This window comes from Brassica rapa, chromosome A01 (genome assembly GCF_000309985.2).
Source record: "Brassica rapa cultivar Chiifu-401-42 chromosome A01, CAAS_Brap_v3.01, whole genome shotgun sequence".
In the NCBI taxonomy this organism is placed as follows: Eukaryota; Viridiplantae; Streptophyta; class Magnoliopsida; order Brassicales; family Brassicaceae; genus Brassica; species Brassica rapa.
In genome coordinates this window covers 28,705,746-28,721,966 of record NC_024795.2, presented here as the reverse complement: position 1 = coordinate 28,721,966, position 16,221 = coordinate 28,705,746, and the positions used below count along the sequence as shown (strand labels likewise).

At 34.5% G+C, this 16,221-nt stretch overlaps 4 protein-coding genes across 5 annotated transcripts; 2 read left to right on the top strand and 2 right to left on the bottom strand.

The window, feature by feature from the left end:
• Positions 1-1,455: 1,455 nt before the first annotated feature.
• LOC103850057 (apyrase 1) lies at positions 1,456-4,570 on the bottom strand. The gene is made up of 9 exons (XM_009126760.3): positions 4,042-4,570; positions 3,815-3,943; positions 3,679-3,735; positions 3,510-3,602; positions 2,818-3,023; positions 2,607-2,698; positions 2,303-2,520; positions 2,026-2,215; positions 1,456-1,865 (listed from the first exon to the last, which is right to left on the bottom strand). The coding sequence occupies exons 1-9, from the start codon at positions 4,330-4,332 to the stop codon at positions 1,753-1,755; spliced, it is 1,389 nt and encodes a 462-aa protein (XP_009125008.1). The 5' UTR covers positions 4,333-4,570; the 3' UTR covers positions 1,456-1,752.
• Positions 4,571-4,827: 257 nt separating this feature from the next.
• LOC103850058 (aquaporin SIP1-1) lies at positions 4,828-7,063 on the bottom strand. The gene is made up of 3 exons (XM_009126761.3): positions 6,604-7,063; positions 5,336-5,608; positions 4,828-5,259 (listed from the first exon to the last, which is right to left on the bottom strand). The coding sequence occupies exons 1-3, from the start codon at positions 6,889-6,891 to the stop codon at positions 5,056-5,058; spliced, it is 765 nt and encodes a 254-aa protein (XP_009125009.1). The 5' UTR covers positions 6,892-7,063; the 3' UTR covers positions 4,828-5,055.
• Positions 7,064-7,313: 250 nt separating this feature from the next.
• On the top strand, positions 7,314-9,263 carry LOC103850059 (agamous-like MADS-box protein AGL29). Its single transcript, XM_009126762.2, has one exon. It carries the CDS (start codon positions 8,450-8,452, stop codon positions 9,005-9,007), a length of 558 nt encoding a protein of 185 aa, XP_009125010.1. The 5' UTR covers positions 7,314-8,449; the 3' UTR covers positions 9,008-9,263.
• A 25-nt stretch (positions 9,264-9,288) lies between these two features.
• LOC103850056 (glutamate receptor 1.1) lies at positions 9,289-15,891 on the top strand. 2 transcript variants are annotated; one of them, XM_033290723.1, is made up of 6 exons: positions 9,289-12,822; positions 12,928-14,126; positions 14,407-14,719; positions 15,024-15,230; positions 15,306-15,355; positions 15,427-15,891. In XM_033290723.1, the coding sequence occupies exons 1-6, from the start codon at positions 12,561-12,563 to the stop codon at positions 15,727-15,729; spliced, it is 2,334 nt and encodes a 777-aa protein (XP_033146614.1). In that variant the 5' UTR covers positions 9,289-12,560; the 3' UTR covers positions 15,730-15,891. The 2 variants fall into 2 exon arrangements, with proteins under 2 accessions (XP_033146614.1, XP_009125007.1); XM_009126759.2 differs by having other exon boundaries at positions 15,024-15,355.
• The last annotated feature ends 330 nt before the right edge of the window (positions 15,892-16,221 follow it).

Sequence of the window (16,221 nt, the reverse complement as noted above, 5' to 3'; positions counted from 1 at the left end):
GCCAAACCGTAGAAGATAGCATATGCCAAAAGAATGAAGTAAGTCCACACTCCTCATAAAAGTTTGATATTATCCACTTGATTCAACCGGGTTTTAAACTGAGGAAAACAAATCTTGACAAGGAGATATATGGATGTCCATCGCGTTATTTATAGAGAAGAGGAAGATAACTAGTCTTTTGACGAATCATTTCATCAAATATTGGTGGTAACTAGATACATAACTAGTTTAATATAAGCTACTTTTCTTATTTTACAACGAGTAATGTTTTCAAGTACTGTTTAAAATTTTACACATTGATATCTTGTACATAATAGATTATTTTTGGTAGTAGGTCAAGAATCTATTCTACCGAACAGAAAAATATGGATATTCATCTTGTTTACATCCTTTTCTTCTTTGTCGTTATATACTTTTATATGAGATAGTTTTTTTTTTCTGGAATGATGGGTACTAACTTAGTTGAATAGTGGTCTCTTTACGTAATTTAGGAATGGTATATTATACTTTTAGTTTTATCACTTATTTCTCATCTTTCTTTCCACTTCTCCACTTTATAAAGATAAAGATATATGCTACTTTTTTAGGAAAAAAAAGATATTATACGTATAATTATGGGTGTGGATATCCTTCGTAATTAAGATAATATGTAGCAGAATTAGATTTTCGATTTTCTAAATAAGTGTGGTTAGATATAATGAAAGTTTACTTGTTCCACTGGAATTTGAACACTAACTTGTCAAGTTTACAACTACTCACCAATCAACATCTTATACTTTTAAGTCTTAACTTTTGTATTCTAGAAGAGAATTTTGTTTTTAAGTTCGATTATCACATTTACTAAAAGTTATTTTAACATATTATAGAAGTTTTTTTTTTGTTTTAAGCAGCAAACAATAATACATTGATTGTGGACCATTAATAGTTTTATATCCCTTACACAGTCTGGCCGATGGTTTAGCTGAACAAGTTTTACACTTGTATAGTCTGCATATATAGCTTTACCTGATTTGAGTTTCCATGTGTTTTCAATGGTTCATTACAAGTATATTAATGTAAAACTACTTTGGTCCCGGAAGTCAAGCTGGGGACATGAGATTAGAATGGGTGGGCGTGTAAATGGTCACAAATCAAAGTAGTAGTTCAGTTTATATGACGGGACCACTCATATAACGTATAAGTTCCAAACTATCTATAATGCCTTTGACTTGTCAACGCTCATCTCCAATTCTTTTTGCAAACTTATCTCCAAATTAATGTTGTTTGCTCAACAAATAAATTAAACAGAAATTTAAGGAAAAAAATATATTGGCTTAAAATGGACTTGGATATAGACTGCTTGTGGAGAAATATAATGATGTTTACTGAATTATCGACGTTGAACTAAATCAATCCACCCACAATAATTGTAAGTCTGAAGAAAAAAACAGAGACAAACAAGGACAGACTACAAAATCAAATTCTCAACCGCCAAGACAAATACTCTCAATAAGGAAAGCATTTATACGAAACCAAGGACACGTATTCAGTCTAGTTTTACAAAAAAAGGAAACTAATAAATTAGATATATAGTAAGAACAAAAAGTCTCTTTGTTTCTTTTCTAGAATGATTCTTGTAATAAAAATCAATAGTAAGGAAGTAAGGATTATGATGATAACAAAACTTGGAGGTAGAAATAAAAAGGATGGGGTGATTTTGGGAGAAATCAAAAGAATATGGGTCTTCATGCAAATTCCCAAAAATTTCCCCACTCATAGCGAGGATACGGCCTCTATGGCGCTTCCTAGTGGCCACGCAGCTTCCACTGCGTGTTCTCCATACTTCACCTTCTTCACTAACGTTATTGTCTGTGATGGCTTCAATCCTGTTTAAGATTATTAACGTTATTGTCTGTGATTGCTTTCATAATATCACTGAACTAAGAAATCTAACACATGCATAACCACTAACCATTATCATCAAACTTGTACTTATCATTATCGTGATAGGCTAATGTAAAACGAAATGCGTAGAGAGTAGCTTACCAAATCCATCAACGAGAAGTGTGTATTGGTAAACAAGATCCAAGCACAGGTAAGGAAGATTGTCTTCCTCCACACGTGGGAACTTCGTTTTCCCTTCTCCCATTTTCATGTTACACGCTTGGCTTGCCGCTTTCTCAAAGTCAGCTGGACGAACCGTAGCCACAGGTTGCGACGGGTCAACGAAACCAGCCTGCCATTTACCATCATGGTTTAGTTTTAAGCATTGACAAACAATGTGATGTCAACGAAGACTTTTAAAGGCGATAAAGATTTTTACCTCTGCGGCTCTGTCAAAGAAAAACGATGCGACAAACATATTCTTTTGGCCACCACCGCCTCCACCGTTCCACACTCCACCGAATGTGCATTTCATGTGTGTACAGACTGAATCAATGACTTTAAGTGCCTTAAGAGCTACTCGCTTGCATTCGTCTACACTTGCACCGGATGGAGAAGCAGCGGCCTTAAACGCTGTTCCACCATACTTGTAAGTACCTGAAATGAATCACATGTTCCACAGTTGGATGCAGAGAGTTCTAGTTTGAAACAGAGTGTTCCTCAAGTAATAATGTCTCACTTACCATCATAGCCGGTGACAATGCAGGGGTTGTTAGAGCCCTCGGAAACTTTCAAAATCTCTGCTCGGGCAGCTAATAACCCGTAATGTAGGTAGCTGCATTCAGCAAGCCAATAAGATATTGCGTTTGAGTTAATAAAAGCTAGGTTCATGTCTCGCATGTAAGGAGCAATGTATCATCAAATAGGGTACAAAAGCAATTACAGATGACCAACCTATGAACGTAGAGGAAATACTTTCGTCCCTTGAGATACATTTCTCTGACGTAAGAATCCTCGCCTTGTAATGGTTTTGGTGCTGTTGCAGCATCTTTCTCAGATATAGCATACGCCATCTGAACAGATCCCCCTCCAAGATCAACCACTCCAACCGTTTCTGAGTAAGGCTTTCCCAAAGTCTTTAGCAAGTAGTTGATAGTCACCTTAATAATAGACAATTTAGGGGGAAAAAATGAAAACTTGTTAGTACTTAACTACAGGTTGTTTTAGGATAAAACAAAATTATTCAAAGAGATCAGTCCTCAAAATGAAAGATAAAAATACTAAAAGAGACACAACAAATACAAGCACTTAAGACCATCTCCAATGGTTTGCTCTATTTTTCACTTCAAAATAGAGTAACTCTATAATAGAGTTCAATTTTACTCCAATGGTACTCTATTTTAGAGTGAAAAATAGAGTGATGAACAAAAAATAAATAAGTTACTCTATATTTGGAGTAAACCTATTTTTTACTCTATTATAGAATGGAAAATAGAGTACCATTGGAGCATTTTTACTTCAAACTCTATTTTAGAGTGGAAAATAGAGTGGGGTTGGAGATGCTTTAAATCTTAAGTTGTACTCTACAATAATAACAAATACGAACTGGATTTAACACTAATAAATGGAAAAATCAGAAAACATACCCACTGATAAGAACCTTCTTGAGTACCATCCAGAACAGTAACTGCATTTGCCTCAGTCTTCAACCTGCTTCTATCTTTCAGGAGCTCCCTAACCTTCAAAACAAAAATATATTTTTCGTATAAACACTACAAAAGCAGGCGAATTTTAATATATTTTCACAAAAATTACCGCTTGCAAAATGTTTTCAGAAGCTTCGTGACCCAAAGCCCTCAAACCAGCAGTCGCCTGCACATAATATAATGCAAAAGATAATGACTGATCACATGATTAGCTATCATTATGTGCAAGGAGCTCGTTTCCATACCCCAACTCTAACATGAGTCTTGGGACGCAACTCATTAGGAACAGAGTCCTCTGCTTTATCAAGCAGAGTCACCAAAGAGTTCGCTGATTGTCTAGGATCATTAGGATACGCACTCAACCCCGGCTTAAGCTGAAATCAACATAACACAAACCGATTACAAAACAAGAAACACGAATCAAACAAACATATCCTCTAACGCCTAAAATCAATTTTAGCATTCGCAACACCTGAAGGAAGAGCTCGAGTTCATTCTCCAAAGGAACGAGATCCAAATTTTTATCAAAGCAGTAAACATGCACGCGGCTCCCCGAGCTCCCCGCGTCGAAAATCACAGCGTACTTCTTCGAATCCGCTCCTCCTCCTCCGTTCAACGCGTACTCCGACGTCGTCCCCGGCATTAGCAGGATCACGAGAGTGATCAGCACGATCGGGATCGAGATTACGAGCAGGAGACCGCGGTGTCGACGGATCTTATCGGGGACCGAGTCGTGCCTCCCGATGGCTCGCTTCGCCGTCATTTTCGCGCCGTTGTCGGAGTCGGAGGTGGGGGAAGTGGCGAGTCCTGACTCGAGTAGCTCGGAGGCGGAAGGGGAACGGTAGCGGATCTTGTTGGTGGTGGCGGAGGACGCCGATGTCTTCACGGACTGCGGCGGATCCTTTGACGGATCCAGATCGGCGATGGTTGGTGACGGATTGATCTCACAGATCTGTGAATCGGAGAGTTTCGTGAGCGATGGGAAGCAGATGAAGTCGTTACGTTTATGATTTAACGAATTCGATAAAGAGTTAACCGAACCAAATTGAAGATAACCAAACCGAAACCCGGTTTATTCCGCAAGCTTAGAGAATGAGCCGAAAAGAACCAAAGTTAACCATTCATTGATAATCTACTGTTTCTAAACCGGGAGAGTCTGAAAAATTAATGCACAAACCGGAGAACAGTTGACATTTTAAATTCAAACTAAACCAAATCATCTGTTTATTCCGCAAGCTGAGCCGAACAGAACCAAAAATAAACCATAATAATTCTAAACCGGAAGAGAATCTCAATGATTAATGCACAAACCGGAGAAAAGCTGAATTAAATTGATAAATAAAGAGTGAATCTAAACAATTGATAAGGAGACTTTTTGTTGGTTTCTCCTTAATTTTGGAATTAAAGAAAAAAACATTATGAATCTTTGTAAAATCCCAAACCGGTAAAGAATGGAACCGGTGTTGTGTTTGATTGGTTTATCTCCTCAGGCTTTCTTCTGTTTTTCTGCTTTCTTCTGTTTCTTCTGTTTCTTTTGTTTCTTCTGTGGTCGAGGTGGAGATGGAGATGGAGGGAAGATAGTACGGAAGATCAATGCAGCAGATAAAGCTCCAACGAAAGAACTGATCCAGTACACGTAGAAATGGTCCCATGTGTTGTGAGAGCTGGTCATATACGCCCACCCAAACGCCTGCATTGCAAACACACAAAGACGTATTTAGAGAGATCATTCATCTTTTAAAAACGTTGAACCAATGGATACTTACAATGGCAGGGTTCATTGCTGGTCCGGTGTATTTAGACCCAGCAACAACGAAGCAAATGGTTGCGAGAGAAAGCAAGAGCGTCTTAGCGAGTAATCTTCGTGGACCCTTGAGGATAATAAGCAAAACCGCGAAGGTAATACCGAAACTCAAGATGGTCTCTGCAATAGCTCCAGTGTGCACATCAACCAGAAGGGAAGGCCCTGAGATCATATGCTTGTACTTCTCTGGTATGAACTCCATGATGGCTAATGCACCTCCTGCAGCACCAGCTGCCTGGTAAAATCACCCAAAAATGTCTCACATTTCATTTTTAAACATTTTCCAGGAATAAAAAAATGTTTATTTCTAGAGCAAAACGTTGTAAGAAGAACAAATAATAAGTGAAAAAAAGAACAAATATTTAATCCTATTAAGAGGTGTTATGTTAAGGTCTTTTTTACTCAGTATAACTCCTCTACAAAGGAGTACAACTTACTCTTTTGTTAAATCAGCTTTAATCAATCTTCTAACAGTCTTTATATCTCTTTATGCTATACACAGAACCACACAAGAAACTTCAGAAAGAACAAAAAAAACTTTTGTTTCTAGACCCAAAGGATGTTTGAAAGAAGAAATAATCAGTGAAAAAGAAAATATTCAATCCTACCAAGTGGTGTTAAAGTCTTTTTTTACTCAATATAACTCTCAAAAAGGAGTACTAATTATAATTCACAACAACAATGGAGTTTGTTCCATTATTGTCCTCTGTTCTTGCAACATCTTGTAATTCAAGACAATAAATAATAAAAATATTAAGCCGTTAAAAAGGAGTACAACTTACTCTTTGTTAAATCAGCTTTAGTTAATGTTCCTAGCAGTCTTTCTATGTCTTTATAAAAAAAAGCTTAAAGATAAGGGGTTTTTTTTCAGCTTTAATAAAGTGGGAAACACGTAGATCAACAAAAGAATCTGATTCTCTGTGTTCTTCATGCACAAGAACAAAAAACAAACCCCACTATACTAACTGATCAAAATTGAGAATATACTAACAGTAACAACACAAGATCATTCTCATTGTCCCAAAATGATATGATGTATGATAAAATTGAGTACTTGCAAGTTGCAACCAACCTAAAGAGGATTAAAAAATGCACATACTATAATAGACTGAGATTCAGACACAACTAGATTCAGATTCGTACAGACAAAACACAAACGAAATTCAAATTTAAGACTCAAAGTCCAATACTTTCGAAATAAAGTTTGGATCTTTAGAGTAGATTATGTACCTGAGCAGGCAACCTGATGGCCAAGGTGAAGAGGGTATCTCCAGGGATCCCGGCGGCGTAGAAGGCGGCGTTTCCGGTAGGGTTGAAGCTAGCGGAACCGAACACGACGGTGAAGATCGAGACGTAGACGAAAATGAGAAACGTGGTGATCGCCAACGGAGCCCAGGTGATTCCGTGAAGCCCCGCGGCGGAGATGATCTCCGTCGTCTGTAAACCGAAGGTCGCGGAGAGGACGACCCAGGAGAAGGTCATCAGCATATCCCCAGTCGCCGACTTGACAACACCCATTCTTCTTCCTTCTTCCTTCGTCGTGAGTATCGATGGTTCTGTTTTTTTTGGGGATCGGAGTAGTTTTTTTTCTCCCTCTAATAAGATTTTTATTTTATTTTTATGAAAGGAAGATATCTTTGTATGATTCGACTAACCACTCGTCTTGCACTTGTTATACAGTATGATTTTTATTATTATTATGTTGTAATAGATTTATATATGTATTCGAAGCATATATGTATCACTGAAGATTCAAAATTCATGGGTTCTATATTAGTTAAGCTATGAGAGAAAACAATTGTATATTTCAGGTTATTTAATTATTTATTTAGTAAAAAGATGTTATTAATTATCTGGAAAATTATTCGAGCAAAATGCCACTCTAAAGTTGTTTGTGTGTGATATAAATATATAATCACAAGTACGGAATACTAGAAAATTAGAATAGTGTTTTGTGTTTGAGATTATTTTAGACACAAGATGGGTTATTTAGTGATTTACATAAATATATTTTTTGTTGCAAAAAGTTCTAGGACGAAATTCATAATTTTTTAGGACCAAAAAAATAGTTGGTTGGTAAATAACTTTCTCGTAACTATTAAGGCTCGAAACTTGAATTTTCATCTGAAAAGTTTATTAGTAATATTGTGTAAACCTGACGAAATTTTCATTCCAAGCAACAATATTTTCTATTTTACACAATCTTGATAGAATAAAATTGTTTAAAAATATATATTTAATCAGGATTGTTCAAGATTGTGTATTTGTAGTTGAATTTGTTAACAACTAACAATTAATAAATTATATTTAAATATTAATATTTTCTCTTTTACTAAAGTGTCATTTTAATACTCTTACATATATATAATTAAAAAGATATATAATTAATTTAATTTATTTAATAATTTAATAATTATGTTTATATCAAAATTATTATTTTAAGAATAAATTTTACAATTAAAAGCTGTTGTTAAATAGTATTTTACATTTAAAATATAATAATTATATTCTAAATGTGAAATACTATTTAAAAAATATTTTATTGTAAATTTATTTTAGAAATCAAAATTTTATTTTCTGGATATAAAAATAATTTTATATATTATTAAATAAAATAAATGAATGAATTATATATTTTCCTAAATTTTATAAATTATAAATGTAAATGCTCTTCTAAAAGCTTCATATGAAAGAATTGACCAGAGAACATTTGGAGAGCATTAACGTTTAATAAATGCTTTTCTAAATATTTTTTTAATAAATGTTGATTGGATTATGTATAATATAATGTTAATGCTAATGCTCTACCAATCAAGACCTAATTGAGTTACTAAATTACAATCTTAGTTTGTTGACTTTAATTCTGCAATAATGACTACAAGATTTAAAATATATTAAGTGGTTGCCAAATAATTAGTCAAATATGTAAATTATTCATTACAGTCTCTTCATAAACATTAAATGTCTACAAACAATATACCATATTTCTATACATCTATTTTCCTATAAATATATTAAAGCACAAAACTAAAAAACATACCAAAAACCAAACTCTCCAAGTCCTAAAAAGGTGACAATGAAAAATACAAAAGGAAAGCAAAAGATCGAAATGAAGGAGGTGGAAGACTACGAAAACAGAATGACTACGTTTTCAAAACGTAAAACTGGGATCTTCAAGAAGATGAACGAGCTCGTTGCACTATGCGGTGTGGAAGCAGCTTTCGTGGCTTTCTCTGAAACCGGAAAGTCTCACACATTCGCACATCCGTCTATGGAAGATGCTGCTGGTCGACTGAAGAGCCCTTTGATAGATGAATCGCCCAGGAAAGACGATACCAATACTGATTCGCTAGTGGGAGCTTATAAGAGTCAAAAGAACGAAGATCTCAAGAAATTGTATGCTGATTTCGCTGAAGAGTTGGAAATGGAAAAGGAAAAGGAAAAAAAATTGAAGAAATCAAAAAGTGACAAAAGGTTTGACAAAATGTGGTGGAATGCTGAAGGCTTGAGCGTGGAAGAGCGGAAGCAGCTGCACCAACGTTTTGTGGAGTTAAATGTTACCTTATGCGGTAAGGTTTCACAACAGTTTAGAAAAGACGGTGATGGTTCTGATCTTGCTGGACATGGACATTAGGGTGTGGTGAAGCCGATGGGTGTGAATAAATTTGAATTAATCTCTTCGTATTTGAATAATTGTTTTTATGTTGTTTTTCTTTGTCGTTGTCTTGATACATTTAGTTATATGGTTGGGTGATAATTTGAATTGTTGTTTTTATGTTGTTTTTCTCTTGTCTTTTAGTCGTTGTCTTTTGAATTTCATTATAAATTTTATGTTTACAATCTTCTCGGACTTAAAAGGCAAAAATCATAATGGTATAATTAGATTCATATTCGTTGCCGCTCTTCAGACTCGTACATACCATTGATATGTTTTAATTTAAATTTCGTTTTAAATACATTTTATCATCGAATTCATAAGATCTATGAATGTTCATGAACAGTATAAATAAATTTAATTTTGATGGGAAATTAGTACTCATTATGACAATCTCTCGATCGGTTCTGTTTCATCTTTTTGATACTTGATAGTCAAACTTGCCTCGAAGACTATTGCTCCTTACCTTATAAAAGTTAAAAAGTTTTAACAAAATGTCCATGTACAGAACGCATTGACTTTGACTAATAATTTGCTTAGAAATGATTATGACAACACAATAAATCAAAGGGAACGGTGCAATACACGGCCATACACAATCACTGGAATGGAGATTCTGATTTCTCTGCGCGTTTGTCTACTTCTCCTTCCGATGATTTAATCGGGAGTAGCTGATCAAAACGACGGCATTTTAAAGGAGGTTAGGGTGGGATTGGTAGTTGACTGTGGTACTGGTTCCACGGAAGGAAAAATCCTCGAGACTTCGTTTTCCTTGGCCCTTTCAGATTTCTATGGCATCAACAACGAATATGGAACCATTACCATAGTCTCTGTTTTAGCTAGAGACCCTCTCCTTGTCTTTGCCGCTCGTGAGTTAAGTTTCATCTTCTTTAAATCTTTCTCCGTCAAACTATTTTATTCGTTATTTGTTCATGAATGTAACAGTTACAAACCTTCTCAAGAATGCAAAAGTCGAAGCTATTGTTGGTGCACAATCATTACAAAAATGCAGCAGTTAGAGCATGTTTAATGGTAAAACTCTTAAATGTCTCTTAATGAAAAAGCCAAAGTTCTTGTAATAAAGTGACCATTGGTGTATAGCTCCAAAAAATTTTGAAAAATAATTATATAAGATATATAAGCCCCAGAATTCAAGTTTAAGTATCCATCTCTTTGGATTCAAGAGACTTTGTTAAAACTAATATAAGTTCTTGAGAATATAAAAAAAAAAACAAGAAAACAAAAAATGAAGATAGTGATCAATGTCATGACGAATTCTACAAATTTCTTTTAGTTCGATTTTGGAGTTGTTCGATAAAGCTCTAGTGACTACAGTCATGATCGCATAAGAGCCTTATAAAAAATTTCGGTCTTCTATTAAGATTGTGTGATTGGAGCTGAATTAGTTAACAATTAACAATTAATAAATTATATTTAAATATCAACATTTTCTCTTTTATAAAAATGTCATTTTAATTATTCTTTAATAAATTATTATTTTTATAAACTTTTTTGTCCTTCATGAATATATTAGCAAAGCTTTATTTTCTAGTTAATACATTAAAGTAGTAAAGTTTAAATTAAAATATTATTTACAAATTTTTATTGAAAATATAAAATGATATTTTTGTGAAATAAAAATTAAAATCTTAAAATGGCATTTTTGTAAAATTGAGAGTAATTTTTTGTTCTATTTTTGAAAGAATTGATATGTTCTCAAGATTTACGCTAATTGAGTTACCAAATTACAATCTTAATTTGTTGACTCTAATTCTGCAATAATAACTACAAGTTTTAAGAAAAAAATATTAAGTGGTTGCCATTTTATTAGTCAAATATGCGAATTAATCACTTTAGTGAACATTAAATGTTTACAACCAATAAAAATTTCTTCTGTACATCTATTTTTTTCCTATAAATATATTGTGCACGTGCATTGTTTTATTAAGACACAAAACTAAAAAACCTACCAAAAACCAAACACTTCGGCTCCTAAAAACGTGAGAATGAAACATACAAAAAGAAAGCAAAAAATCAAGATGAATAAGTTTGAAGCCTAAGAAGACAGAATGATTATGTTTTCAAAACATAAAGCTGAGATTTTAAAGAAGATGAACGATCTTGATGTGGAAGCATCTTTTTGGTTTTCTCTCAAACCGGAAAGCCTCATACATTCACATATATGTCCATGGAAGATGTTGTTGGTCGAGTAAAGAGTTCTTTGGGACATGAACCTTCCGGAAAAGATGAGATCATTAGTGGAAGCTTATAAGCGGCAAAAGATCGAGGAGCTCATGAAAAATAATGATGATCTCGCTGAGGAGATAGAAATGGAGGAGGGGAATGGAAAGAAATGGTGGAATATTCCAGATGAAAGCTTGAGCGTGGAGGAGTTGAAGCGGAAGCACCAAGGTTTGTTGAGTTACATAATAGCTTATGAGATAAGGCTTTACAACGGTCGGGAAAAAATGGTGATGGTTCGTCTTCTTGTCCTGCGAGACATGGACATTGTGGTGGTAGCAAAGCAGAATTAAGCGTGTGAACAAACTTGATTTAATCTAATCCAGTTTGAATTGCTGATTTTTATGTTATTTTCCTTTGTCATGTCTTAATAGATTTGGTTATATAATTGATGTAATGAATCATGAACTATTCATCATCTTCTCTTTATTTCTAAGCTAGTGTCTTTGGAATTTCATTTTAAAGTTTATGTTTATAATCTTCTCGGACCTAAAAGGCAAAAACCATAATGGTATAATTAATTCATTGCCGCTATTCAGAATCGTATTTGATCCTTTTAATTTAAATTTCGGCGTACTGTATATACATTTTATGAACAGTATGCATAAATTTAGTTTGATGAGAAACTATATTTGCACTTTTTTCCTTGAACCATAGGAAGGCGAAACTTAATTTTCAAAATTATGCGTAACCAACTTTTACAAAGACTTTACCATATTAAAAAAACTGAAAAACTATGAATAACTACTTCTTTATAATCTTCACATCTGTAATGATTTTTATTAAAATTTAATATAGTATATAACCCACAAAGTTCTTAAACAAATGATTGATATATTGTATCTATATTTGAACAACGACTCATGTCACTCATCTGCAGACGAAGTAAGTTGCCCACACGTACTTGTAGTTGTATTGTTAAACAGATTGCCCATGCTCTTGCATTAACATGCATGCATACATGCACCTCATTTAGACGTGCCGTGATATATTGCTTGTTTTGTGGAAAGCTCTCGTCCCTTGATCTAATTTATTGCAAGGAAATTCACAACCAGTCCACATTATACACTAGTTTAACCATCTCTAGATCGGTTCTGTTTCAGCTTTGATACTTGATAGTCAAACTTGCTTCGAAGACTTTTGCTCCTTATAAAAGTTGAAAGTTTTGACAATGTCCATGTACAAAACTCATTGACTTTGACTATGCGATATAAATTATTTGAAATGATTACGACAACAACAATAAATCAAAGGGAACCGTGCAATAGCAATACCCAGCCATAAACAATCAATGAAGAATCTGATTTCTCTGCTCATTTGTTTTCTCCTCTTTCCGACGATTAAATCGAGAGTAGCTGATCAAAACGAGGAAGTTTTAAAAGAGGTTAGGGTTGGATTGGTGGTAGACTTGGGTTCCACGGAAGGAAAAATCCTCGAGACTTCTTTTGCCTTGGCGCTTTCAGACTTCTATCGCATCAACAATGAATATCAAACCAGAGTCTCTGTTTTAGCTAGAGACTCTCAAGGAGACCCTCTCCTTGCCTTTGCCGCCGGTGAGTTTCATCTTTAAATCTTTCTCCGATCAAACTAGTTTATTCGTTATTTATTCTTTTTTTTTTTTGTAACTTAGTCGTTATTTATTCTTGAATTTATAACAGTTACAAACCTTATCAAGAATGCAAAAGTGGAAGCTATTATTGGGGCACAATCATTACAAGAAGCGAAGCTTCTTGCAACAGTTAGTGAAAAAGCTAAAGTTCCGGTATTATCACTTCTTGCTCCAAACTCATTATCTTTGAACAAGTATGATCACTTTATTCAAACCACGCACGATCCGACATCAGAAGCTAAGGGTATAACAAGTCTCATACATGATCTAAACCAGACATCGGTTGTGGTTATATACGAGGATGCTGATGATTGGAGAGAGAGTTTGCAATCACTCGTGGAGCATTTTCAAGATGAAAGAATCAGCATCAACCGTACTGCTTCTTTCTCCGAATCATCAGGAGAGAACCATATGATGAATCACCTAAGGAAGGTTACTAAGGTCTCAAGAACAGCAGTTTTCGTGGTGCATATGTCTAATAGTCTTGTTTCTCGTCTCTTACATTGTGCGGAGAAGTTAGGTCTGATGGAACAAGGTCATGTTTGGATTCTCACCGCAAGAACCATGCATCATTTTCATTTCTCGGATCATTTCTCAACTAGGTCTATGCAAGGGGTGATTGGTTTCAGATCCTACGTTCCAGTATCATCAAATATTATGAATTTTACTTCAATAGCGACAAATACATTGATGGAAACTAAGCGTTATAGTGCATGGGCACACGCCGTTGCTTCTATTCTAGCAAACGCAGCTGAGAGAATGAGTCTAAAAACATCTGAAAATGTATCATCAAACCTTCTTGAGACAATGAGGCAGAGTAGTTACAAGGGTTTGAGTCATGGTGGTGACATCCAAATGGTTGGCAACAAGTTTATTTTAGGTACATTTGAGATTGTGGATATGGTTGGAACAAGGGAGAGAAGAATAGGATTATGGAGTTGTGATAGTTTTTGTGGAATAAGAAGAGATGTCATGGCTTCTTCAACCAATGATCTTGAGATCCCAAGACACCGTTTTCTGGAAGAGAATGGTGAAACTAAGAAGGTTCTTAGGGTCTTAGTTCCAGCAGGAAACAAGGTTCCAAATCTAGTGTCCATGCGTCTTGATCCTGAAACAGGTGTCTACACTGCCACTGGATTCTGCATAGAAGTTTTCAAGACTTGCATTGCTCCTTTTAACTACCAGCTAGAGTTCATACCTTATAATAACGGAAGCTATAACAACCTTGCTTATCTACTCTCTACTCAGGTGTGTTGCAAAAACAAAAAATAATAGTCACAATGCTATATATATATATATATATATATATATATATATATATATATGCATACCATTTTAATTGTTAAGTTAAATAAACTTCCGAACTAAAACTGATTGGTGATAATTGGATTGGCACATATCTATAAAATATAACTCTAGATCATTTTCTTTCTTTTTTTGTCTTTAACACATACTCAAGATCCTTTTTTTTTCAATTTCCGATACCAGAGACTTTCTCTAAAACTAATAATGTGTTTTGTTTTGACAGAGTGACAAATACGATGCCGCTGTTGGTGATATAACCATCACTTCCAACAGATCTTTGTATGTTGATTTCACTCTGCCTTTCACAGACATTGGTATAGGAATCCTGACGGTAAAGAAGAAAAGCCAAGGCATGTGGACTTTCTTTGACCCTTTCGATACATCCTTGTGGCTAGCAAGTGGAGCTTTCTTTATCTTGACTGGAGTTGTTGTTTGGTTGGTTGAACGGTCCGTTAATCCGGAGTTTCAGGGCTCTTGGGGACAACAACTTTGTATCATGCTCTGGTTTGGATTCTCCACCATTGTCTTTGCTCAAAGTAAGACTATGTTTCATAATCTATAGTTTTGACGGCATTTACGATTAAATTTATTATTTATTTATATTACACATTTTTCAGTAACTATATATTTAACTAATTAAGATATTTTTAATAAATGTTTCTTAAAGAATTATGACTTATTAATATCAATGAATGAAAATACCAGAAATAAAAAAATCTGTTTTTGTCTTAAAAAATCTGTTTTTGTCTAAAAAAATCTATAAAAATATCTTCCGAAAAGGAGAGTAATGCTTTTCTTTTTACTGTATACTTTGGTCGGTAACGGTGACATTCTTGGCAGGAGAGAAGCTGGTGAAAATGTCATCAAGATTCTTAGTCATAGTTTGGCTTTTTGTGGTGCTGATATTGACATCAAGTTATAGTGCAAATTTAACATCAACCAAGACCATTTCTCGCATACAACTTAACCATCAGGCGGTTTTCGCCTCTACCACTTTAAATAATATGAAGCTTGGATCCATAAATGCAGTAGAGGCATATGCTCAAGGTCTGCGTGATGGAACTCTTAGTCATATTATCAATGAGCTACCCTATCTCAACCTCCTTCTTGGTTACTATCCAGATGCTTTTGTAATGACAGATAGAGAGAGTAGTACCAATGGCTTTGGCTTTGTACGTGCCTCTCCTCAAAAATCTCATTGGTTTGTTAATTACCTTCACTAATCTATGTCTAATGTTTTCAGATGTTCCAAAGAGGTTCAGGTTTGGCTACTAATGTTTCAAGAGAAATCGCGAAGCTAAGGTCATTAGGAACTTTGAAAGACATGGAGAAGAGATGGTTTCAGAAGCTGGATTCATTGAATGTACGTTCCAACGCTGAAGATGTTGCATCTCTTAATGACGTCGATGAAGCATCTAATCGGTTTAGCTTCCGTGAGTTGCGAGGATTGTTCATCATTGCTGGGTTTGCTCATGTTCTTGTAATATCCCTACATCTCGTTCATATGCGTCAGGAGCTACTCACCAAACTACAAAGCTTCTACTAGTAAAAAAATGATTCATCATTCATAAGATGATGCAGTATAGCCTTTGAGTTACAACTTACAACTTTCAAGAACAAGAAAGTACAGTTTGTAAAATTTTGAAATGAATGCACATGTAAATATAGTACTTGCTCCTAGTTTTAAGTTTATATCAATTTTATTTCATGCTATATAAGTCAGAACAACACAAAAATAGAAGAAGCATTACTTCTTTACAATTTTTTTAAAAAAAAATCTTTTCTGAATAAGATTATGAACTAAGTTTATAATCAGCATACATATATGCTGGTTGCATCTTTCTGTTGCAAATATGCGTCATCTCATACGCAACTTTTTGGATACTATCATGAATATTAAATCGAACATTTTACATTCAACTTTACGTTGACTTAAGGAAATAATAAAAATACTAGGCTTGGTTTTAAATAATATAGAAGAGTCCATATGAAAGAAGCAAAGAACATAGAATTATATTATTTGTGAAGTTATTACTTG